The sequence below is a fragment of the Dermacentor silvarum genome, chromosome 1, assembly GCF_013339745.2.
Source record: "Dermacentor silvarum isolate Dsil-2018 chromosome 1, BIME_Dsil_1.4, whole genome shotgun sequence".
NCBI lineage: Eukaryota > Metazoa > Arthropoda > Arachnida > Ixodida > Ixodidae > Dermacentor > Dermacentor silvarum.
In genome coordinates this window covers 121,931,730-121,958,499 of record NC_051154.1, presented here as the reverse complement: position 1 = coordinate 121,958,499, position 26,770 = coordinate 121,931,730, and the positions used below count along the sequence as shown (strand labels likewise).

Below are 26,770 nucleotides of genomic sequence, written 5' to 3'. Positions count from 1 at the left end.
CATGATGGTTGAAGTTTCACTGTTTCGAGCAAATGTATTTATGAAAGGTACATACCATGTGTGTCCTGCCAACAGCTCTTTTGCATACAATGATATTTATTTTGTTTTTAATCTGTGACAGGTGCATGACAATAAAGTAACATCACTGGAAGCGGAAGCTTGTTTAACAGACAAAAGAAAGTTGCAAGAAAATGATCGCTCAAAGGTATTTCCTCTAGCTTCAAAAATTGTATGAATGTACCTGCAACTTGTTGTATTGGGGAAACAAGTTCTGGCAGAGGAGCAAGACCCGCTGTCACACATACAATGTACTTTGCAAAGGCACACCACTACAGAAAAATTGGGTTCATTTCTAAAGTACCAGCACTACAATTACAAGAGAAAGAAATTACTGTCTTAGTGTGTCTTTGCATGGCAACGAACAAAATGGACGCCCTAGACGTTGAAACATCACTCTAGACATTGAAACATTATTCTAGACGTGGAAACATCACATGTGCTAATTAAACGTCTGTACCAAGTGCGCGAAGTATTTGAGAACGCAATGCTGGCTCAGGCGAAGAAGAATATCTCCAGCAAAAACATACATATTTTCACCAAACTTTGGGAAATACTTCCCTTATGGTTTATTTCCACAATTACTCAATGAATCTGCCATCTGCAGCAATAACTGATTTAATTCAGCTTCGGAAACGGCTGCATGCACAGATAAGGTGGTCCTTAGAGATGTTGGCCATTGAGTCAGCAAGGGCGGCCTTCATGTATTATGTGGCTGTTTGTTGGCCTCTCTCTCAAAGATGCCCCAGACATAGTAGTCGAGCGGATTTAAATCTGGAGAACTAGGAGGCCACAAGTTGAGAGTGACGTGGTCGTAGAAATTGTTAGCCAGCCACTCCTGGGTGACGCAGGCAGTGTGGGCGGGAGCCGAATCTTGCTGAAAGACATAAGGTCTTCCTTTCGAAACAGTCTCTATCCAGAGCTTCACAATGGTGGCAAGCACGTATGCGGCAGCATTAACGCGGAGTCCTTCTGCAAAAAAGTGCGGTGGCATGACGTCATCCTCGTTGCTGACGACGGCTAACACCATCAAAGATCACGTAAATTTTGCATGCATCACTGTAGGCACCTCAGGCACTTGCGCAAAGCCATCTGTCGTTACGGCGGTTAACTTATTGGTATTGGTCAAAGTTCTTTTCATCTGAAAAAAACCAGAGCATTCCAGGCTCCTCAGGTCTCTTCAGCTTACTTAGCAAGCGCTTGGACTGAAGCAGACGATTCTCCCGAGTTTTATCGGACATGAATTGCCCCCTCCTCATGTCATAAGAATGGTACCTCAAATCCTCGTACACAGCGAGCCTGACAGTCGACTCTGCGACTTGAAGCTCCTTTGCAATGGCCCGCATTGACTTTCCTGGGTCGTCACTCATGATGACTTGCAGATGCCGGAGAAAATCAAGGGTTCTGACGACGTCTGACCGCTGACTGTGCTTTTTCCTTTTCGCCACAGATGCCACGTCACTGCCAGAACAAATTAGCTCTGTCCGCACTTTGTAAACAAAAAACTTCGCTACGTTTAGAAAGGTGGCAATTTCCAAGCTGCTGTGCTGTGCGGCCAGGGCGATGAGGACTGTGTGGCGTTTCATTTCCTGCGTCAACCTGTACGCTTCCATCTTTGAACAAACTGCACAGTATGAATGATAAGGGGTCAACCAACAAGAAGCCGCATGCCTAGATAGATATGATGAGCCTGCTGGTGTCTATGGCGATAAGGAATAGTGTACTCAAATACCTCGCGCACCCGGTACATGCAAGCACCACAAAAGGGGTGAAATGTTTCTTCTTTTTTTTTTTTTACCTGTTTTGCCTCTGCAAACACCATGTTTTTTCAATAAGTAAAAATGTTTTTACTTTACAGGTGGTAGAAAGTGCCCAAATTTGCTTTTTTGTGATCGCAAAAGATTGGTTGTTTTGAAACCGCTGCACAAAACTACTTTGCTAAATTGAGGCAAGAATATATGCATTTCAGTGTAAGCAAGAAATGGAAACAAAAAAAGTTTGTTACATCGCAAACTTTCTTATATTGTGGTTCGTTATATTGAGGTTTGGCTGTATTTGTCATTTACACTCGCTGAAAAGTGGTAAGCAATCAGTTCCACCTTGACATCAGCTTAACTTTTTCGTTACAACTAGAAATGTGCTCTTTTTCGGTGCTTTCATGTTTTAACATTTTATTTCAAGAAGTAGTAGTCGCAACATATACTGCAATACATAAAATTACATTGTGATCACTTTGAAGGGATGTATAGCACTAATAATTGCTTCGGGAATTTTAGAGAATTCTTATGTGAAACTCAAAGAAGCATCTCAAGGAACACAAATGAAAATAATAATTTGCCATTTTTAGTACAAGTACTGAGATTACAAAAAAAACCTTAACTATCAAAATATGCCTCTGGTTCCTAGATCCCAGCTTTTCAAAGTCGGATAACGTAGAAAAATGATGATGAAGATTTGTTGGCATCAGTACTAGTCATAGTGATGCCCATGCTATGTGAGAAAGCAGTAGCTTCACGAATGTGAAAACGGGTTTTTATTGTACAGGGAGCATTTGTTTTTACTCAATGCAGCAGGCACCTGGTTTGCTTTTTTACTGCATTCTTTAGGCTTGCGAAGCAATGGCTGTCAAGTCAGGGATCATGCAGAAGCGTCCTCATACTGTATTGCGTTCAATCAGCTTTTCTGTTCAAGCAAGGTGGTCTAGTGTGCGTTCAACTGGTGCTGGAGCCTCCATGTGCTTTGTTCTGTACATTGCTCTACAGCACTGTTGTACACGTTCCTCTAAATCAGGAATGAAAGCTCGTTCCTTGTTCCTTCCCAATACGAGTTCCTTTAATGTGAATGGAACGCGTTCCAGTTACACTTCAAACATTGGAACGTGTCGTTACATTAACGTTACATTTTATGATCCTTTACTTAAAATATAGTGTCGGATAATCCTGAGGCGAAATAAAATGAGCAATTTAAAGCTCACATCGAACTACGTATATTGTACGAATTTGAGCATCGCCGGCAGCAGATTATCTGGAAATAAAAAGAATCCAAAAAAACGCTCCTATAAGAATTTTTGCAGGGAGCACCGGACATACTCCAGAGATGCCTAACTGCAACTTTGGTGCTCGTCTATTACAAGTGCAACACATACGGCACTTTCCACTTCAGTCTTCAAATGCGCAGTCAGGATACTGCGCTTCAGATGTGCAAATAGAAAGTTACTCACATGCACCAATATAATTAAGTTTGTTGCACAAGAAACCACATCGAAAGAATACATAGGCATTTAACGAATGCTAATTCAATATTGCAGTATGAGTGGGAAAAAGAAATGTCCAGAATACATATTCGCAACTTAGTTAAGTCCCTTGTTTGAACTCGGCAAGAGTTGCATCTCGATGTTGGTGCCTGACAGACTAACCCGTTTTCAAGCAAAGCCCATATTAACTCACAGTGTTGGCAGTGGTGGTGTCACGCTAAAACGCTATCGAAAACGTGCCGAAAACTCGCGTCTCGTTCGCTTGGTATATACCAAAATTGGCATGGAAGGGTACGAATGTATGACTAACATGACTGATAGGTCACGACATCAATAACATCACATGCTCATAAGTTACGTCACGATTAACGATAATAAAATCACGAGTGGCGCATACCTGCATTGGATATGCGCGTATGAGCCAGGGACAAGAATGAAAGGAAGGAAGGAAGAAAGAGAATGAGAGAAATAAATCACGTGTGGCTCATACCGGGGCCGCGCATTTGAGCTCTGCTCCCAGAGTAGAGCAGGTGTGGGGAAAGCTGCGCCGGCGCCGTATCACGTGACGCGCTCGACCAATCAGGGTCGTTTGGTGTGTCACAGGTAGGGAAAGGAAAGGAAAGGGGCTTGGCGCGCGCTCTGCCGAGCTTCCCTCGCCTCAGATCAGTTTCGGCGTCCGGATGGGAAGGCCCGCGCGTGGTGCGTTCTGCCAAGGAACAGGCTGCGTTTGAGCGACGGTGCCGCGAACTCACTCAGGAAAGGGCTCATCGGTGACGTGCCGATTTTAGCGTGAGGGCTTTCGAAGCCCAGGCAAAACGTCAGCAAAGAGCCGTGGACCCCAAGTTGTGGGAGCACAATGTTGAGGCCAAACCTCATCGAAGAGCCGCCGACCCTGAGTTTAGGGCAAACGAAGTGGAACGCCTGCGATAGTGTCGTCTTGCCACAAGCTTCGCTTACCCCCATTTTCTCGACAGGGGAAGGGCTGGTGATTTTTTCGTTAGCACTTCGTTGGTAATTTTGAAGAGCCGTTCCACGGAAGCGCTTGAGGGTACCGTGTTGTACTTGAGGAAAAGTTGGTTCAATCCTTCGAAGTTCTTCATCTGTGACAGCTGGTAGTCAGCTGGTACCAGCAAGTATCGCGACAGTTTATCCTGTGCCTCGGCTGGAAGGGTTCGGCGCCCGTGAGGACGTGAGGACTGGAAACTTTCCTTCCGCCGTGAAGTCCCTCGAGTGGCGCTGCGATCCTGACGTCATGGTTCCTTTGCAGCAGACCGGCATGCCAGCATGGAGGAAAGAAACTACAGCAGGGAGCGTCACGTGACAATCTTGAAGCCTAGCAATAAAAACATACAACAGAGATCTCACGGAAAAAATGTCCTCAAGTCGTCGCCCATCCGCCCTGCATGATGTGCTGCGTACGTGTGTGCGTCTGTTCAATGCCGTGGAACGTTTACAGAAGGAACGCCGTTCCCTCTGCCGTTTTTTCATAAACCTAATGAGTTACCGTTACAGTTCCACCGACCCTTAATGAAACGGTGGCGTTCCTCCGTTCCTCTCAAAAGGAGCTAGTTCCAGGAACGCTGTTCCGTACAACACTGCTCTACAGTAATGAGGAGTTGCACAATATTGTACAGTAATGAATAAGGGCCCTTGCACAGGCGCTGTTCAAAATGTAAGGGATTAGACAGCTAGACAAGCTTCGGTCGAAAGTCAGTATAAAATAAACTGCATGCGCTTGTGTGAAGAAAAACCTCACACGACAGGAAGGATTGCTCATAATTATTTGTGCATACGCTGTCGAAGTGCTGATGGATAAAAGCAACCCACGATGAGGAAAATAAAGTTGCACTTGATAATAATCAAACACAATTATCAAAATAACATGCACTTATGAGCATCTACCATTCTTCGAGACATCGTTAAAACAGCCTGTACGTCAGATCTGAAAATGGCAACCAGAGAAAAGCTTCTTTATCTTCACTGCTGCTGCCATTTAAAAATTATGTTGCCGAGTCGACCAAAGTGCAGAATTTGTGTCTCTTTATTGAATAAGTGCTAGGAGCACTGGAGGCTTGCTTTGACGATGCCTCCAGTTGAAGGTTTATTTTCGCAGGCTCCCCAATCCGACAAAATATGTCAAATCTTATGAGTAGTTAAAGTTAAGTTGTCATTTCAGACGGTGCATGATGTTGCTAGTAGAAGAATTCCAACGGAAATGTTTAACAACACGTAGAAAAGCTGTCGATCAAATTATGTCAATTTCTATAGGTGCGGTAAGAAAAGAGTTAAGAAATAAAAAAGCTTGGTCATCAGTTCAAAGAATGGTGCAGCAGAATTAATTTTTGCATGTTCACAGACTGCCCCTAGCATGCAACTAGTGGCATCAGTGATTAAATGGGTGAAAGACTGAACTAGATTGATGGCCTTGTCATTTTAAAGATAGTTTATGTGTACATGGTGGTAATTTGTTCAGTTTTTTTCACCACAATTGCAGTGGTCATATTCCCTTATTGCCCCCTTAAAACTTCCGAAAGATAACTTCAGTAAAATGTAAAAATATTTGTACTTGTGCTTGTGCAGCTCACACTGTCTTTACATGTTTTGTGGTCTTACACGTCTGATTGTTTCGTTAGCAGAGCTCACACTCACGAAAAGGAAGTAGAGAGAGAGGCGAACACGCTGAGAGCAGCTCTTTGACATCCGTGTCCAGTCTGTCACCTGCAAGTGGAAGTAATAGTGCCCCAGGTTGGTTTTAAGCACACTTCTGCCATATAGGTATTCTAATAGCATGTCCAAAGGTTCGAAAAGCCTGTGGACACAGTAGGGAACCAATGCTGGAACTTCCCATAGTGACAGCAGCACCACAGAGAGGACCTAATGAGAGAATGAAACACAAGAATATTTGGGGTTTTGAGATAGCATGTGCTTATGTCAGAACACAGCTGTTTTGGTTCTGCCAGAAGTGCAACTGCACATGCCCTGCACCACTAAGCACAGCTTTGCTTAGACACAGGACTGCGTGTGTACTACCACATTCCATTGGACTGGGCAGAATTGGGAACTTAAAGTTAAGCAGGCTTGCAACTTAACTGTAAAAGTAATGAACAAAGTTTAATGCACTATAAGCTTCCTGAGTTGTCCTCCATCATACATTTTTTTTTTTTTCAATTGCCATGCAGCAAAACTTGGTGCATAGAAAAATATTGAATTGGGGAAGGGCATTTACGTACAGCGCTTCTTTTCTGTTCAATCACTCATGTCGAACATGGGGTGTCTTTTGTACCCATCAGATAAAAAAAGGCCATTGCTTTCTTTTATATTCATGACTTCAGCAAACAAAATGCAACTTTTCATTAAAGCAGTAAAACTGTAGGTAGATTTAAATTGGGCATGGGACTGATTGCTTCTGCATCAGCCTTTATGCTACAGTAGTCACTTGTGAGCAGCTGGCTATAAAATCACATTTCTGCATTTCCATCACTGCTTATGAATGATGCAAAACACAATATGTGCAAATTAAGGATATTAGAAGCAGAATTTCTTTTTTTTTTCTTTTTTTTTGCATATTGCAATGAATAACAAAACAAAAACTTGAAATGGGAATCGGAGACAAGTTATAACTGTTGCTGCTTCAAAATTTCACAGGCATATAAGTTAACTTATGGCTTTCATTGGTAGCAGATTTGTGTTTTCTAGAAGCCTCATTCTTTTGCAGTAGCACTTGTTTGCCGACAGGTGTTTCACCTTTCATAATTACTTCACTTTTAGAAATTTTAAAATATAGTTTTTACCCTAGCAGCTTAATATTGAATAAATTTTGGTTAATGTTCAAGCAGTTTTTATCACCTGTGATGAGCATTTAGTATATCATGCAATGTAATGGTATAGGCACAAACTAGCATGTTTTGCTCCTGTATGTTTGAGAAGGCTTAACAATTAGCAGACTGAACTTGCCTTTGTTAGTATTGTTGAGAGCTGCTTAGAAGATGGATGCTTTTGTAACCTTGCACAGTGAATATTGCATTTAACATTGCAAATGTACTTTTCAGCAGGTGTAAAAGCCAACAAAGTTCAGAAACAAGGAGATGGTAACAATGCTGCTGGTGTGAACAACAGCCTTGCAGAAGAGAGTCAGAGTCTTGAAGAGTTCAGCAATGGACAAGTAGTAGTTGTCAAAACAGCTGCATTGAAGAGGAGTGACACATTTAAGGTAATATGCTTACCCACAATGTGGTACTAGCCAAACTTAGTCATACTTTTGCATGGTTTGCGGACTTTTACAAAATTGTTGCAAGCTTGTAAGACTATTATGTTTTGTAAAATTGTCATACAAATTAAACAAGATGCTGAGAAAGAAAATGTGCAAACATTTATGTGCTTGCATCTCTGCATGCTTCTCTGCAAATGGTGTTTGCACGCATAAGGATGGATGCTCTGAATTGGTAAATGACAGTGACAGCCTCACATTTAAGAGTATTACAAATTTGTATAAACATCCTAAAACAATTTTTTGAAATGGGAATAAAATTATTCTACATATGTATTTTACAAATGTGATATGTTCCATTATTGTTTTTGTGTACATAATTTTGAATGACATCATACTTGGTAACATATGCATGCATGCATACATACATTTACAGGCAGAGTATATGTTCCTGTCATCATCAGCTGACATATATAAGATGACACGCATAAGATGTATTTGTTTGAAGTGCAATCGTGTCATGCCAAACTGTAGGTATCTCAAATTTCTCTTGCAGTGCAATCATACTGTGCTTTGACTCCCTTTCATTTGGCCACATATTCCCCCACAATAATGCTTTGGTGGCATGGTACTGAGAGCAGGCAGCCTGGTAACTTCAGAATCTCTACTCAGTGTACTAACTGGCAGAGGAAATATAGCTTGATGCAGTAGCGCACCCAGGATCAATGCCATGGGGAGGGCGGGGGTTAAATTTTTGTGTGTGTGTGTGGGGGGGGGGGGGGGGGGGGGGGGAAGCAAGCACTTTGCATAATATGCAATTTTCTTGCTTTAGCCAGAGGAATCCAACAGCAAATAAAATGCCTAATAATTATAATAAGGACACCAAGGATGATGACGATGTTTATTTCTTCAGCATATTATTCGAAGTTAGTTAAGAGTGAATGAATAAATACAAGACAGTGATAGAGTGTTTTTGTTAATCAGGCAAATTCGACCTCAAGCCACCTCCTGAATTGTAATGCCAATGTGAACAGAGCGCTGAAGGTACATGTTGGACTGGTGGGGCTGGACGCATCGGGGGGGGGGGTTACAACACCCGCAACCCCCCTCGTCGGTGCGCCACTGGCTTGATGCACTACTGGGGGCACACAAAAGAAACACGCAAGCGAAATGATCAGTAGGAGGACAGCACTGTTTTGTCTAATTCATGTGCGTTTTCTGTACATCTTCAACAATGAGCTGAGTATGGTAGAGGAGAGCCTAAGCATGTAGAGTAGCCATGTGTGGTGTTTGGTAAATAGTATAAGGGCTGCTTTTCTTTTTTTCCTCGTCTAGGTAAAGTAATAAAAAAACACTAGGGTAAGAAAAAGACAATACTATATGCCTGTTTAAAATACATCCTGCGGCTACTTTTTCTCGTAGACCATGGAATTTTATATTGTGCCAAAAGCTTTTGCATATACTGCGTAAATAAGCCTGTTGCCTATTTCCTGAGCTAGTCTGCCATACTGGTGCTCATCTCCTCACAGGTGATCCATTGGCTGTACAATCACTGCTTCATGCAGAGAAGAAGTTGAAAACATAACAGAGAAGTGTGAGCTGAAGGGCAGGTAGTCAAATGTTTCATAAAAACTGAGCGAGGCCTTCTACCCTTGAGGGAACAAGTGTTTGGGTGCTGCTGTCGAGCACAACCCTTACCATAATTATCCGTTCCTCCTCTTGACACTTGGGGCAAATATATCTTATGGAGTTGTTGTTTATCTGTGCTGCCTTCTCCATGCACAGCAGTCTTCTGTGAATTTCAGCAGCATTTGTTCCTGGAGCTAAGCTGCTCAGTTGCTTGAAAGGTGCAGTTATGGTTACACTCAGCCACGGGCTCATGGGCTTTTAGTAGAGGTGAAAAATATTCGAAGTTTCTAATATAAATCGAATACTACACACTAATTAGCATTCATATTCATATTCGAAAAAACTATTTGGTATTTTCAAATATCCCAAACTAACCAAATATTTTGCAAAAACCAAATGTTAAAGTCTGGTTACTGTTCTCTGTCTGGTTAACAAAGTATAGCAAATTATCATGAGTGAACAACGGCAAAAGTTTTCAGAGCAATGCTGAAACAAAATGAGTAATGCAAGCTAGCTGTCATTCTTGCACTAGTCACTACAGATGTGGTACCTAATTATACTAAAATAAATATTCCTGCTGTAAATATATGCATCTGTGTTTGACTATTTGATATTCGATTCTATATTCAATGCTTACTAGTATTCATTTTCGATTTGTATTCAAAGAAAATTGGTATTGGCCCACCTCTAGTTTTACTACTAGATGGAAACATGCAGTCAACTAAGCATTTAAAAAAATATATATTTCGAGTGATCACTTTTTGGGAAGCTGTGTGCTTTTGTTGGCTGCATGAGAAGTGAAATCAGAGACAAGACAGCTGACATCTACTTTACTTTATGTAGGGGGTAATTGGGGCTATATCATTTAATTTTAGAAGGTCACACAAAACTGAAAATCTTATCCTTGCATGTCTTGTGGTATGATGAGGTGAACAGTAACAGCTTTGCCAGTAAAGGAAAAAGATACATTAACTATAGTGCAGCGTAGTCCAATATTTCAACTCAATTGCTGCTGTTTTTGTGTTGAAGGGTCCCTCACCAAGTTTGGGCATCTTAAACAGACATGAGCAGTGCATACTTGACGCGCTAACAATTATGACTGTAAAGTATTGCAGCGCTATGCGCTACGAAAACGGCTCAAATTTCATACCAAACACCTTGCACCCCCCCCCCCCCCCTTCTCGAGGAAGTGGCGCTCCCAGCCAGAGAGTTGAGGTAACATGCACAAACGGCGTGACAGAGAACGCAGTCCTAGCAGCGTCATTCACCATGGCACTCTTACTTAGGTAAACCATCCAATGCGAAATGCAGCCACTTAAATTGTGCCATGCAGCATAAAAGGAAGAGAAGAAAAAAAAAAGGAGGTGGGCCTTGTCACATGAACCCGATGCGATCCCTCGGCTCCGGTATGGGAGAAGGCTGGGAAGGAACTTCGCTTGCGGACTCTCCTCGAGGCACAGGGAGAGAGTTTCTCTGTTGGGAGTCGTGCTTGCGTCCTGGCGGTATGGTAACAGGGCATTCAATTTGTTTTATCTCCTACCATAATGAACTGATTTAGATTCTTTCGGTATGTAGTGAAGAAGAGGGACGATGCAGTGGGGCATCCTTACCAGCACTGTCTAGTGGGTCAGTCTCTCCAGCGCATCGCTCAGACTACGCCGCTCGCGCTCGCAGTTCCTTGAACTGACCCAGCGGTTGGCCCTAACGCCTGTGAGCAATAAACGCCTTTACAAGTGGTGGAGAGTGCTACGCTCAAACGCATCCTGGAGCTACGATCCCGTACCCTCTCTTCAACCATGTCTCAGGACGCATCTCAGCCGACGTCCCAGCAAACGCCTCCTGCACCCTCCGTCGTGTGCTCTGGTCTACCTCGCCCAGGCCTTTACCTCTAAAGACCAAGAGCGCCAGAAGAACACTCGTGGTGAAACCACCTCTGCGCCCACCTTTCTTGCTGGAGTGCTTGTGTGGCTCTCAGTTCCTTCCACTGCAGCTGGTCTGTCTTCCAAGTTAATGCCCAAGTATGAAGCTCCCTACCGCATCGTCGAGCTTGCATCACCCGTCAACTATGTGATAGAGCCCGTTGAACCATCGTCGGACATGCGCCGTCGCGGACGTGACATTGTCAACATCGAGCGCCTCAAACCGTATTATGACCCACTAATAGTGACGAACTGTTAGGTCGCCGGACGCTTCCTTCTTCGTCCCGAGGTAATTGTAGTGAAGAAGAGGGACGATGCAGTGGGGCATCCTTACCAGCACTGTCTAGTGGGTCAGTCTCTCCAGCGCATCGCTCGTACTACGCCGCTCGCGCCCGCGGTTCCTTGAACTGACCCAATGATTGGCCCTAACGCCTGTGAGCAATAAACGCCTTTACAGGTAAAACGATCCATAGGCGGCGTTTTAGAACTTACAGTATTATACTATAACCAAAATTTGGAATGGGGTCTGTTGAGGGGCCCTTTAAAAGCCAATTACAACAAAATTTCACTCTGGCTAAAATGGTAATAAATGAGTAGTATGTACTACTACTGAAGCAATCTTGGCAAAGCTACAGGTTGGTAATTGTCTAAATTTCTTATTAGCAGCCTTTAAATAGCACCTAAGCAGACGCGTGCACCTCGTGGTCATTGGATATAACCTAAGTCCCAGAATGTTGCCTCCAAGATGTTTCAGCGTGGCGTGGGCAGTCGTAGGCGGTGCCCCATCTTGGAGTTCATGCCAAGAAGCCACACATTGTGAGTAATGTCACTTTCGGCGAGTTGTATGGCGGCGTTTTCTTTTTTCAGTTTTGTTACCAAGAACTATACCTTTTGTGAGCCTTTCCTGCGCATCCACTTGTATTTCAAACTTTAAATTTTACACGGACGTTGCTCTTTATCTACAATATCTGAAACGAGGCTTCTTACGTGGCTCAAAATTTTGTTGCAGTTGGCCTTTAAATTTTGCTTTGTGCGGAAAAAATGGAAGGCAGTTGTGCTGTTGCATTTTGTAGTTGTTACACTATGTACTTATGGTGGTCACTAAATACATTTGTCAACAGTCAACTACACAGCTTGCTTTGTGTAATCTCACTGATGATATTGCCAAATTAAGCCACTTTTCTTTTTTTTTGTTATTCAATAACATGTTCCTTCAATCTCTTGTCTGTCCTCTAGATTTCAGATGCTGCAGTTTTCTCAGTGATTAACCTGGGATTCTTGCCTGGTGCTGCAGTATTGAAAAACAAGTCAGTCGAGATGCTTTTTGTTGAGTTCCAATTTCTCGACTGCTCCCCAGAAGAACTTGAAACACCAGTTGCCCTGCCAAAGCCAAAGCCTCCTCAACGAATTGCCTTCAACTTTAGAAAGGGTGAGGTCTAGAATTTTGTTTTCATACTAATGATGCTACTGAAGAAAATAGGCTTCAAATCACAGGGCATGATTTTATTAATGCTTTTCATATAAGTTTGTACTTATCAGTTACATAAATTAAAGCTGTTTGGTGTAGCTGTGATAAACATTGCTATTTAGGGTTCATTGATTTTGATAATAATGGTAAACATAGAGAATGTATGCCCAATTAATTTCAAAAAGTTTGTAGTTATCGGGTTCAACTTATCATGTTTATCAGAATCTATGCTTATCACATTTGCTTCACTAAAGTACTGTAGCACATTTAAAAGCACGTGAGCCTCCTGTTGGACTATTGGAAGCAGGCTAGATTAATAGCATTTCTTTTGTTGTGAAGTACAATTTCACATTGTGTACAGCTTTGCAGTTTGTGACTTGTTACTTACAGATTGTTGTTCCCTTGCTGCATAGGCATCTGTATAATGTTGGTGCTTTTAATGCAAAGCATTCTTGACGAGTTCAACCCAGTTTTTCGTAATGGATATCTGGCCTCTTTCGCAAAACACAAAAACGCTCGACACAAGCGGCTGACGTCAACTTCCCCGATATCTATGTGCTGACATCTTAATTTTGAATAAAGGACCAATACACACAAATCACTTCTTTCAGGCGGCTGAAATAAGATTATTACCCGCCGCAGTGGCTCAGTCAGCTAAGGCGCTACGCTGCTGAGCACGAGATTGCGGGATCGAATCCCGGTCGCGGCGGCCACATTTCGATGGAGGCGAAATGCAAAAACAGTTGTGTGCTTGCGTTGTAGTGCATGTTGAAGAACCCCAGGTGGTCAAAATTAATCCGGAGCCCTCCACTACGGCGTGCCTCATAAGCAGAACTGGTTTTGGCACGTAAAACCTCAGAAAGAAGAAGAAAGAATGACATAAGATTCTTCATTTCAGCATACATAACGATTGATTTACATGAAAAAAAAACAACTAAACTTGTAATAGTGCGACAGTCCACTTCAGTGTGGTACCGCTCTGCTCAGGTTGCTCCTAGAACACTCTAGAGGCGCACGTTGTGCTCACTTCACCCTAGTCACCTGCAGGTTTCTAGAAACACACACACCCTTTGCACTGGATATGTGAGGGGCCACTGCATATGTGCCACTGGGTATGTGCCCATACACATATTATATACATAGACAGACAGACCCATAGGATAAAAGCATCAACCGTTTGCTGCAGAACTTATATGATTCATAACAACCATTCTCTACCAAACCAAGCATGCTTCACATTACGTAGATGCCAACTGGAGTTGAGTCTGCTTCAGTGTTTTCCTTGCATGTTTATTACATCTGGATTCTGTTATATGTCATTGCCAGCCTAACTCATCTCTGTTATAATGACTTGCAGTTGTTCATCTTGATGCCAACCGCCATCAAGAGAGGAGGGAAGCCCTGGCTTCAATGATGTCATCTAAAAACCCTAACAGTGCCATGTTAGTAATGTTCTATTGCTTGCTAAGCGTGGAATTTATAGGGCTATAGTGAGACAGGCTGGTTATCATCATAAGATTTTGAGAGCTTTAGAAATAATGGATTCAAGTGGCTTTCATTGCTAAAGAGATCTTAGTTTACTGAAGAAATGGTGTCAGTGTCACTGTGTGCACTCTGGACGCAGGCTCTTTTGTACGTTGGCCCACTAACCTCGGGCCCAGTATTTCTGAAATTCAATTCCCCGATTAGTCTGACAGAAGATTGTATGAAGATTCAGTTCTGATGTAGAAAAGACTTGCTAGGTAATCAAGTTGCCATTTGCTCGAGTACATCACATAGTTGTTCTTGACTATGATTGATTTTGATGTATGCCTGGAGTGACAATATTTGAAGTTGCAGTCTTAGAGGCAAGAGTGTCAAGAATGGGGGAGGTTCGTCGTTTGTACCATTCTCAGCATAATGTTTCTTCATATGGGTCTGTCCAAAAGAGAAAATTTGTCTGTTGTGCTGAAAATGAGGCCATGCTAACTATAGATCTTGCGCTTGTTTTCCTGAAAAGCATTTATGGTCGCGCTGCTTTTTATGTAAGGTCATTTTATGCCTTATAATCTGCCATAAAAGTGCTTTATCATTCCTAAGAAGTATTTAAACAATTAGAAAAGTGAATACAACTTTCTGGTTGAACTCACAATAATTCTAAGCTCTGATAGCATTGCTAGTATTAAGGCAACCCTGAAGGTGAACATTAAAGGGCCTATAAACCACTCTGAGCTCAGAAGTTTATTATATAGCGGCAGCTGTTTATCAATTGACAATGAACATACAGCCGCAATAATTTTTCGAAATTACGCCGTAATAGCAAAGTTAGTTTGGTGAATGACTATGCAGCCACCGTGGTTTCTCACTTGCCTTCACTACCCTCTCCACGGGCGCTCTCTCCTCCTTGCTGCCTGCTCTCACCAACTCCTTGCAGTGCAGCAATAGCTGGGGTCGCATCAACCATTGAGAACAAGGGCTTCTCCATTGTCCACCTCTGGTCATCCTCCACACGATGCCAACTGAATAGAAGCTTCATGAAAGGATCAGTGGAGCACAATGAAAAAACCCCCGCCTCCCTTCTCAGAACACACAGCCAGCTCTTGTCATGTTGGAAGTCTTGTACCTTCTCAACTGACCAATTGACAGCTTTGCCCTTAACACGTCATGTGCATGATCCTGACATACAAAGAAGGGACTGTGGACGCCCTGAGATGAGCACAAGATTGTTTTCTTTTTTTTTTTTTCCATTTGAGGCTCCCCTGCAGCGCATAGCACTGCCATATTTGCCAGAGATGATCGTCGCAACATTCTGTACACAATGCTCATTTATCTAAAATGTGTTCAAAATGTAAGAGGGGATTTAAGCGCCCTTTAAGCTAAGATGAACATATAACTTAAAGTAGCGAATGGAGTCATTTTACCAAAAACAGCTTTAGTGAAGTGGACAGCGAAGAAAAACAAGCGGTGATGCAATTTTTGAAATTTGGAACTAGCTCCTTCAGACACACAGGGTGCACCACAGCTACATAGTTTATACATCACATTTGTATTGAGAGCTAAGAAGAAGAATTTTTTACTCAATATTGTCCCCCTTGGCTTTGATCACTGCCTATAGACTTTCAAGGTACACTTTTGCCATGATCCATTGTTTGTTGTGGGGGAAAATTGTCTCCACTGATGTCCTGTAAGCCTCCATGATGGTTTACTCTCTGGTGCAGGCCTTCTCGTACAGAATGACCCCCGCATAAAAGGCTTTCTGGAAGGAGGGGAGGAGAAGGGGGGGGGGGGGAGTATTTAGTATAAGTTTGGGCATGTGAGCATGACACCACAGCTGGTGGGGTATTCTGTAAGTGTCCACCTGGTGGACATGTCCATTTTGTTTGCTGCTAAACTGCTCATTTGCTGGGGGCGCCTGTCTCCTTCTCACGCAAGTTCAGCAGCAGAAAAAATGGACATGTCCACTAGGTGGCCACTTACAGAATAACCCCCCCCCCCCCCCCCCCTTGGCTCTGTTTGAATTTGTGTGAAAGGCTCCTGTCCTGCTGGAAGGTCAGGTCAAATTGTTGAAGTGGGATGGATAGTTTTTCGTGTCAGCATTGGCCCCTTTATGGCAGAAAAACAAGGGGAGTGTGGCACTTTGCAGGCATCTGACCCCAGACCACGGCAGGTTCAGGATGACTAAAGCTCTTTCATCAGCTTACGCTTTTTTTAAGTAGCCCTAACCTTTGAGGAGCCGCCGCTGCCTAGTTCTGGTTCGGCCGCTTCCAGTAGGAAGTTTCTGCGCTGCTTTCTTCCGTCGTGGCCTTCCATGTTTCCTTGCTCGCCGAAAACATGCACGCTCAAGCAATCCGTACGCATCAATGTTTCCCGAGTGTGAGTACATTCGTAGGCTGTCGCTGAGCTCCAAAGGGCCAATAAGTTCTTCATTAGATGCTTCTGCAATACCCCGCACGTATTGCTCATCATCTTTATTTTTCATGCAGTGTCCATTATTCATCCCCTACACGTAGCGTGAAGTTACCTCACACAGTGCACACCTTTCGTGCCATCAGTGCATGACAAAGCTTCATTGAAGCATATTCACTACTTTTCAGTTTATGCGCATACAATCGTCGGTGCGGTGGCAGAGAAATCGGCGACGGTGTGGCCATGGGCGTGGCAGCAGAAGCATCACGGCAGCACTTCCACTTTCGTCGGTTGGAAAATAGGCAGAAAAGGATAGGAGAGCGGATTGGCATTACGTAACTGACAGCAATAGTAATAGTATGGAGGGGCTTTAAAAAACCTTGCACTCGGCCGCGCAATGCTTGAAACAGCGAGGCTGGGTGATTGTAGCCCAGCGTTTTCCAGAAGTGCGCGCAAACTTTTCGTCTTATGACTCATGATGATGATAATTAGTTTTCGCGCGTCTCGGACTTACGGCTGTCACTGCGCGTTGCATAGCACAGCTTGCAACACCGACACTGCGTTCCAAGAGACCTGCTCCGTGAATGCGTCTCTCTCGCTCTCATAGCGCGCAAAACCTCTTTTCCTCGCAGAGCACGAGTGTACGAACGCGCCAGCTGCGCACAAAGACGACGACGCTCGAACACAATCATATGGTTCGCATAAATGCATACTCTGGAAGTGTGGCTGTATAGCCTAGTGGTTACGATGCTCACCTTGGGACCGGGGGTACGCGGGTTTGAATCCCGCCTCGCTAGAAAGTTTATTTTATTTTCTTTCTTGGTAGTCTCTTGCTACGCACCACAAATTACGGTTGGCTTAAACAGATTCGCTGTTAAAAGAGAAAACCATGCAGCTGACTGTATCAGCAAACTTTGGCGTTGGGATGAGCACAAAAAAGTTCCAAGAGCTTTGGTTGGCTTGTACAATGAAAATAATTCCACCAGAAAAGAGTCATCATGTGCTCCCCCTTTGCAACCTGTGCCAATGGCAGCAGGCACTTTCTTGTATTGCCTTTTATATATAGTAACATCTCTTATGGGCTTTTCCCAGCATTGGAAAACAGTTCTTGGCAGTTTCGAGGAGCAGTTCTCAAGGAGTTGACCAGAATGTGCGGTCTGCTTGCGTTGCATTTTTGTATGGCATATGCAATAGGGTGCAGCATGCTTTGCACACGTTCACCAGCTTCTGTTTCTGACAGCATTGGCTATGGATGAAGAAAATAACCTGGAAGAGGCCCTAACGTTACTCATAGTGATGCCTCACAGGGTTTCTGTTCATGTTACTCGTCCCCTTTCAACTTTTTGCTGCTGAGCTGACATCCCTCTTGCATTGCAATGGCCTATCCAAGACTGGCAAAGGTGTCTTCTTGTTTACATGCACTAACTGTGTGGCTTTAATTATGGCTCACCTCGTACATGCGGTAGCGGAATACTATATTGTAGCAAGCAACTTCATGAGAACTGTGGTACAGCTACTGTATTTTCCTGTCTATAAATCGCACCTTTGTATAAGACGCACCCCCCTCAAAACGGCAGTTTTTCCGGAAAAAAACTCATATAAGTCGCACGGGTGTATAAGACGCGCCTGTTCCTTTGATAAGCGATTTGAAAAAAATACAGCGACGCCTCACTTCGTGAACACGGGTCACGCGCAAGCATATGGGTGCCATATATTTCCACTCCAGGCACATTTCTGCTGTCGCGATTGCCGCGATGTACAGTATAAAGTCCAAAGGCGATAACATCGTCCCCGCGCGCCGTATGCTGTATGTGCGAGTGAAAGCATGTGTCGGTGAGCCGAACCTCGCACAAGGGAGGGAAGCGGGAAGGCAGCGCGGGAGGGAAGGGGAGCGGCTTGTACCCTGGTAGCAATTGTGTAGTTTGCGCAGCTGCGCGCGCCGTATCGACAGCGACATGCAGATGCGACGACTTCGGGGTCGGTCGACTCGTGGTCGGTCGACTCGTGGTCGGTCGACTCGTGGTCGCCCTGCCGCCGCCTGCGTTGCTGCTCTGTCCTCGCAAGGCGCTCGGGAACTCGATCACGAGAAGAACCCGACACCTCGATAGTGCGCACAAAACCCGTAGCAATAAAGTCAACCAGTGCGCTTCGCGTGGCCATAACATCGAATCTGATTTCGACGGCAGTTTTCCCGAAAAAATTGAAAAGTACATAAATCGCACCGTTCTATAAGACGCACCGACAAAAAAATTCTGAAACAAAATAAATAAAAAATGCGTCTCGTACACCAAAAAATACGGTAGTTGTTTTAGCACTCTTTCTCTAGACATCCTTCCCTCCCTCTGTTGGGCCTTCTTATTCACCAGAAGCAGCAGAGGCAGACATGTCACAAGCATGTTGGGATGTCTTGGTTTAGTCTTGGACTACAGGACTTTTGGTTTAACTTTTTGCAATGTACCTATATTTAAACAATGAAATAAAACTTATTTTGACCACCATGTTTGCAGAAGAATAAAATACAAGAAAAGACACTTGAGCTTTAATTAAAATTTTGGTTTGCCTAAGATGACTGTTAGCAAATATGGATTGTCAGGAAAAACGAACAGCTGACAGCAAAGGAGAAAATATTTTTTTTTAGAAATGTCAAGTTTTTTACCCAAAAGATTTTCTCCTTTGGCAAGTGTTCCTTTCTTCTGACAATGTTTGCTCCTCGCCAGACGATATTTCGCTGAACCCTTGACTAAGTAAATATGGACACTCTTGAATCACCACATCTGTGGCTACGTTGATTCTGCACATGTTGCGTCTGAGCTAGGGCTGGGCAGTGACTAAAATTTTAAACCTGAATAATAGAAAAATTTTAATCAATCAATTAACTAAATAATTGTACTTGTTGATTTACAAACGTGAGCTAAAAAATCAACTGAACCGGAGATTTATGAACATGAACTTCACAGAAAAAAAAATTAAAATGTGCTGATTGAATCGTCAGTTGCCTGCTTGGCAGTGACACTTTGCATGAGTGGACATGTCAAGCTCACTCAGACGTAATCGAAGGTCCAGCTGCGGAGGCAAAGATGCTTGTTAATGTTCTCTAGTCATAGGGAGTTCCTTTGCTTATTAACAGTTCTGCCAGCTGCGCTAAAGGGGTCCTCTCACAGCATTAAATTTTCTGTCCACTGGCTTGAAATGCAGGTTGCATGGGTGGCTTCTGTCCTGAGACCCACAGGCTTTGTCTTAGTTGGAACATTGCAGCTTGATTTGTGTTCCCTTCCTTGTTGAGCAAGCGAGGCAGGGGCATCGGTGCTTGCCCGATATTATTGAGGATTATTAGTACTCATGATGAAAGCATTGATTGATTAATCAGCAGGTTGATCAATCAATTGCCCAGGCCTAATCTAAGCTACTGCAAGGATGTCCTAGAACAGCATTAAACAATGCATGTAGGCCATGCCAATTTTTTTTTTTTTTGATTGCTCAACGTTTTCATAATCAGTGTTTGCAATGTGTTGTTGAACTTTTTCAGCATAAAATTCACAGTGGTGAGTGAACCTTTAGGCAAGAACAAAGATGCTGAGTGCCAAGATGTTGGTATTGCCATAGTTGATTTGAAACAGGCAAGTAAAATTTAATTCTACAATAAGGCTGCAAAATTGCAAATATACTAGAGCAGCTTACTCGCTGTGAGGCAGGCTCATGTGCATTTGGGGCCTGCAAAGCTCCTTAGTCTAGCAGCTATTTCTCGATGCCTGCAGCACTCTTGTCATCGAAAGAGTTTCGATCACACAGGAGCAGGCCACTTGCAGAATGTGCAACAGTCACAATTCTTGGCTGAGCATTGTGCAAACATGCTGCACTTTATTTGCTTGCGAATGTGGGGTACTGTCCTTTTCAGGCAAATGTTTCAGTAATGGTTTTCATATTTATCAATGCATTTGTATGTGTCCTGATGCAAATGTTTTGATTGATGATAACAAGGGATTAAATGTGGTAAATGACAAACAGGAAAGTTGCAGGGACTTGTAAGCAGCAGTACCTTATAGGTATAAGCACTTCCATGTTTAACTTCCATGATTTGGACATTTTCTGTTGAAGCTCAGAGGGTTTTTGGTGGACCTAAAAGCTTCATGAAGTCATGCATGGCAACAGTGGTTAAGGTGTCCTTGATGGTAAATGAGTGAAGACTAATTTGTGCAGTAGCTTGAGGCATATGATTTAGGCTAGCATCACTGGGAGAATCGTTCTGAATGACTGTGAGGTGCCTTGCTCTGTGGTAATGTGCAGTGCAAGTAGCTAGGAAGAAAAGTGAGAAGGTTACATGCCACACAGTGTTGACATAAATTTGCATGTGAATGTTTGAATTGCGGAAGCCTTATTTCCATTTCGCAATGAAACCTTCAGATTTTTCTCTCACAGATTGTAAAATATGGCAAAGACATTATAGAAGAAGATGTTGATGGTAAGTTCTATCTTAGCCCATTTTGTGACTTTTGAAGGTTACCTTTTGTAAAAAAATTTACTGGTAGTAAACAGTTTTTTTTTTTTTTTTTTCAGTTCTTGACACAAGGAGCAACAAAGTCATCGGAAAACTGAATGTTTCCATCGAAATACTTGCGGCACTGAAGCGCATCCTGGCTGAGAGCGAGCATACTTCTCATATGTCTTCATAGCTTTAGCCAAAAATGAAAAGCTTATTGCTACTTACCACTGCAATTTATATGAAGGACCCCATAGAGAGAGATATTTATTTCTTGTCTTGATGTGTTCTGGCCAAGCTCACAGGTAGAGCAAGTTTGGAAATTTTGATTTGAAACAAGCATGGGACAACAGCAATATTAGCAAAGCCAACATAAAACAGGATGATCACGCTGGAAGTGTGCAGTTCACCTTATTTATGCACTTTTACCACATCATGGGTAACTGAAGTAGGCTTGTGCCATGTGGCTTGTCTCATTTACTGCCTTAGACTCATGCATGAAAGTGTGAAACAGGGAATTGTTGGGTAGAGTTGATGTCAAGCATTCATCTGTCAGCACCAACTTTTTTGCCGTGAACAGTTGCAGTGTGCTTGAGAAAACGTGCACATTTTGTAAAATGCATATGCACTTTAAATGAATGTACAAATGTACTAATGCATGTTAAGGGCATGCTATTAAAACCCATAATTAGTTGTGTATAACCTGTGTATGGTGTGTTGCTTCTTTTCAAAATTAAAACAAGGTGTGTATCATAAGACGGTTGCAAGATTTGTAGAACACGGAAAAATTAACCCAACACTCAGGTTGGCAAGTTAGCTGTTTTCATTGCTCATAAGGTTGCTAGCAGCAGTTTCTGTTGAAACCTTGATACTATTCTCTTTCCTATTAAACTTCACAGCACGTCACTGAATGCCAGTAGACAAATGTAAAGCAATATTCCTTTTGATGGAAGGCCATGACACACGATACATAATTTAAAAAAAATGTTTGAAAGGTGAACAGGAGACTGGTATTGTGGGAGGCACTGCTGGTTTAATTAAAACAAGCTGAAACAAGAAGGTGCACAAAGCTCCCACATGTTGCAGCAGGCAAAAAAGCAGGTGTCTCTAGCACTTGACCCTCTTCTCATGATAAGGTTATAGAAAAGTTTGTTGGCTTGTCAGCCTTCAGCCAACGAAAGTTGCAAGTACAGTGGGTAATCCACTATGCAATATGACAGCGTTACAAGCATCTGTGTCAGAGTTTCATACAATAATTACTAGAGAGAACTCTGGTGCTAGCGTCTATGGCAGCTGCAAGCTGCCATATACGCCCATAGAGTTTCATACAATTACTAGAGAGAACTGTGGCCCTAGTGTCTATGGGAGCTGCAAGCAGGGCAGTTCAGCCAGCATGGGAATGATGGGTAGTATATGGATTTGCCTAAACTTCGTCTTTCTGGCTTTATACGGCTTCATGACTTTGTAAACTCGTCATTTTCAACAAAGTACTGTGTAATCAATAATTAAACATTATTGAAATTGTCTGACAACAGGATTCGCACACAGAACCTCTAACGCAGAAACCCGATATTGAAACCATTACACCACGTACGCATGCATCATCAAGCGGCATAGAACGCCCTTGTGAATTTCTCACGGGCAAGCCAGTGCATTGAGACACTTGGTGGGCTACGATTTGGCCACCTCGACAGGCTGAACCGCTGGAATTAGTAGCGATTGTGCGAGTTCGCAGAGTCTTCTGCACTTAGAAAAGTATACATTGCTCTGAAATTTAGGACTATGAAGGCAGATAAAGCATAATAAAAAAAACCACAAGAACATCTGAATCCACAAGCACGAAGACTAGACTTGTGCAAGCACACCCCAGCTCACACCCATAATACACCCCACCACACGGCAATGGGAGGCAGCGCTGTCCAGCTGCAACTCAACGGACGAACTCAATCTGGTCAACAGAGCAAGAAGGGCAGCTAAGGCTGCTGGACTGAGGGGACCACCCACTGCAGAGTGAAGGAGCCACCTACGCTCGTGTGCTCTTTTGCATAAAGTTCACTCTCTCTCTCATTTCTATGGTGGCTGAATGATTGCAGTGCCAGAGTTCCCTCTAGTAATTATTGTAGGAAACTCTATGATCTCTGTTTTCTTGTCCAGTCACACAAAATATGCACCTCTTCACAAGATACAAGTAAGTTCTTCACTAGCTGGACAAACATTTAGGAATAAAGTTTGTAGACATGTACTTTAAGCTTGCTATTCTCTATGCGAGAAGTATTTAGCTGAACATTTAAAGGGCTGCTTTAGAACTGAAATTTATTGTGACATTTTAAATGTTTTAATTCACCATGAATATCACTGCATTGCCCTGCCATTTTTATGTGCTTCCAGCAGAGATGCTGCACTATGCAAACACTGCAGCAGCTCAGTTGTGCAACTAAGCACAAAGTTATGGATTCTATTCCTGGCCACAGCAGCCACATTCTGATAGGGGCAGAATGCAAGAATTCTTTGGGTACACATTAAAAACCCCAGCCAGTAAAAATTGCCCTAGGGTCCTCTGCTACAGCATCTCTCGTAGCCCATGTTGCTTTACAATATGCCCCCATCAGTTAGCAACTTGACACGTATGTGGTCTGGTCTGCACTGTCTTAACAATAGTGAACTGCTACTTCAAAACCCCATAATCTTGTGGCCCCAATCCTTCGTAAATCGGGCACTATGAGGACATTCGCAGCTACTAAACGTGATTTCTGGCTTGTGCCATACGGATGACTCGTGAAGCTACTGCGCACTGCCTGGCTTGTCGAAGAATGGCAATCCCCCTCTCTGCGAGGCTGGAGACCCCATGAGCAGCATTTGAGAAGACTGGCATAGAGCGCAAGCTTGACCAGTCAAGTCGATCGAACATGCCACGTTTTGAGGGTATAGCTAGCAGACCAAGCAGGCAAAATAATTTTTTTTCGTTTTCAGTTAAGTGTCCATATTTCTTCCCTCAAATTTTCACATGCCCTTAAATTTCATGACATTTTTCAATTACAAAATATGCATGAAGGGCGAGTGAAAAAAATAAAGCAAGTGTTAGACGTTTGTAAAATGTGAAGGTCAAAAGCCTGATTGCACACTTTGCACACTTTTTGTCACGATTAAGATACGTTTATGAAGAATTGTGGCAACTATGTGCCAAGTACGCAATCAGGCTTTCATACAAGCTATCTAAATAAAGAGCCATGCAAACTGTTAAGGTGCATATTACAATGGTCAACTGAAGCTTTGCACTGCTTACAAACAAAAACTGTGCAGATGCTGCAACGTGGAAAGACTAACATAGACTGAAATACTGATGTTTGCACTGTCTCCATACAGAAGTCGCAGTTTTTCTCACTAAAGAGAACATGCAGCTTGATTCTTTTAAAAATTTCAATACTTGTACTGCTACCTTTTTGTGTCAAACGCGGGAATTTATCACAAGTGCTGAAAAAAGCGGCTTGCACAAAAGGAGGTTCAAACAGCAGTGTCGGTCCCAAAGCTACTAAAAGACCACCCTCTACAAAAGTCAATCTACAAGTACAATATCCAGTTTGGTCGTGCGCAAGGCTATTTTGGTGTTGGCACGCGACCTTACCCAGACAAAACCAATTAGAAGCACACTTAACGTGCCTCCTCCAGAAGCAATAACAACCATCAGCGCAGAGACCACTTGTCTCTCAACATGAGAGCGGCAACTTATGTGTACACGAAAATGCAAACGTACGTTCACGTATTCTTGACGCCGCCACTTAACATGTTATGACGATTACTTTATTAGCTTAGAAAAAAAAGTTAAAAAAAAAAAATCCCGGACCCTGATTCACCCAAACACCACAGGGAACAGTAATAGTGCCTCATATATGAACAACAGTTCACTTTTCCTTTTTCTCGCTCAACAGGCTGTTGTGTAGCTTGCACACCTCAGGATCGAAGAGGTCGCTGACCAGGGTGCCGTTTTCGTCGAACCAGCTGGCGATGGACTTTTCGAGTTTAGCCTCGCGCGTCTTTTTCGTCTTTCCATCCTTGTAATGAATCTGGAGATGATACATGTGGTCGAAGCGCTTCAGCGATGAACTCACCGTCCAGACACTGTCGGGGTCGAAGCCGGTTTTATCTTTTTGCAGCGCCACGAGGAAGATGCCTTTCTCAAGAAAGGTGGTGTACAGCGTCAGGACGCCCATGAGGAAGAAGTAGGAGAGCACGCAGGCAATGAGGACCGTTCTCGACTCGGGAAACGGGTACAAAAAGTCCCACAAGAGCGCAAACATCGCAGCTCCAACAGCGATGCTACAGATGGCCAGTCGACCGTCGGTCAGCCTGTGGTTTTCCACGTAGCCGTACTTTTCGGTTAGTACCTTCTTCACAGCGTCGTCTAGGGCATTTCGCACAGCAGACCCATCCCACTTGTCAATTTGGACAGGCTTCTCAGCCTCTTTCTCGGCGCTTGACGTGTCACCGGTCTCTTGCGTACGCTTGGACGCCATGGCAGTCGGTCCGGAATGATGACGCTTCTGCCGAGTCGTCGGCCGCGAAAGCGATGCCTGCCGGGAGAAGTTTTGTCAATGTTTCCAACGCAACTATATTGGTTCGCGCTAGGAACAAACTGCAATGTTCCAGATTATGTTAAAAATGTAGTAAATTGTATAACGCCTCATTCAATAAAACATAGTTGTCAAAAAAGTATAAAAACGGAAATCACTAATTTTATGAACAAAATAATTCATCACCCAGTGGTGAAAGACATCAAAATTTTCCTTCTATCGCGAACAGATTTTCTTCAGAACAAATGAAACATGCGTCGTCCGCATTTAAAGAGCTTAGTATAAAATGTTGCAGCCAACGTTTGTTGCAGCGTCGCGTTCAGAAAAGGTGCTTTTTATAGTCCCTTTCCCGAACGTAATATGGGCATTACAACGCCAGTGACGGTGACCTCAGTTGATGTGTCGCCTTTGTGGGATTGTAGAAACACCGAGTAGCGAAGTTACCATCTACCGGTTCTACCACTCCTTAGACTGAACAGCCAAGGTGCCCGCTAGTTTAAACGCTTCCCTGATTCTGGCTGCAGCTAGAACGGCGGAAAATTACTGATGCGGCGTTGGATAGACGGTTGAGCGAGCCCATTAAGGGGAAGGAGAGGAAAAGTGTTCGGTGGCAGAAGCTGGAAATCTCGGCAACACTCGACCATTTCATTCTCTTGCGTGTTGGTAAATGCCTCAATGTGAGCCATAATGTAGAATGAAATTCTTTTTATATATCGTTCCGACGGTCGCCTGACCTTGGACCAGCTTTTTTTCCTTACGCATTTTTGTTTTGTTTCTATGCCATGAATGTCGTTGCTGTGGTTGAGCGCGCGCGTTGGCAATACTAAAGAAAGATTCAAGAGTTTGACATATAGATCCAGGTACGTATCCCGTACAAGTAACAGATACAGTAATAAACACGGTACATAATCTGCAGGCTAGCTGAAAGCATACCTTCGACACCATGGTTCCAATCGGACGTGATGTGGACACAGACACCTCGGATCCACTCCGCAGGTCTTCGTAGTGTCCCTGGATCGACTCTAATTGTGCTGATGACGTGTGAATGCACTTTGGCCATCAAAACAGACATCATTTAAAAGAAATGAGAATTATGAATCGATACCCTGGTAGACAATAAGTCAGCTATAAGATAACGTAATGTTTTTTTTTTATTTTTATTTTTTGCTCGTATTCATTTTTTTTTTCACTGTGCAGTATAACTCGTGTCTGACAAAGAAGGGGCACGTGGGCTATTCTGTTTTGAGCATGGTTTTGAGAGATGTCCTGACCAAGTAGGGTGATGTCCTGGTTTTACCAATAACGAC

At 43.3% G+C, this 26,770-nt stretch overlaps 2 protein-coding genes across 2 annotated transcripts in view; one reads left to right on the top strand and one right to left on the bottom strand.

The window, feature by feature from the left end:
• The window catches only part of LOC119435954 (protein fantom-like), a 77,684-nt gene extending 55,826 nt beyond the window's left edge, over positions 1-21,858 (top strand). The window contains exons 27-34 of the mRNA XM_049672980.1: positions 122-205; positions 5,947-6,055; positions 7,360-7,520; positions 12,302-12,494; positions 13,891-13,975; positions 19,945-20,035; positions 20,835-20,877; positions 20,973-21,858. Of these exons, the coding sequence (XP_049528937.1) occupies positions 122-205; positions 5,947-6,055; positions 7,360-7,520; positions 12,302-12,494; positions 13,891-13,975; positions 19,945-20,035; positions 20,835-20,877; positions 20,973-21,088 (882 nt within the window). The 3' untranslated portion in view covers positions 21,089-21,858. The remainder of the gene's footprint in view (positions 1-121; positions 206-5,946; positions 6,056-7,359; positions 7,521-12,301; positions 12,495-13,890; positions 13,976-19,944; positions 20,036-20,834; positions 20,878-20,972) is intronic.
• A 2,813-nt stretch (positions 21,859-24,671) lies between these two features.
• Positions 24,672-26,498, bottom strand: LOC119435955 (signal peptidase complex subunit 2-like). Its single transcript, XM_037702667.2, has 2 exons — positions 26,397-26,498; positions 24,672-25,463 (listed from the first exon to the last, which is right to left on the bottom strand). Exons 1-2 carry the CDS (start codon positions 26,406-26,408, stop codon positions 24,795-24,797), a joined length of 681 nt encoding a protein of 226 aa, XP_037558595.1. The 5' UTR covers positions 26,409-26,498; the 3' UTR covers positions 24,672-24,794.
• Positions 26,499-26,770: the final 272 nt, after the last annotated feature.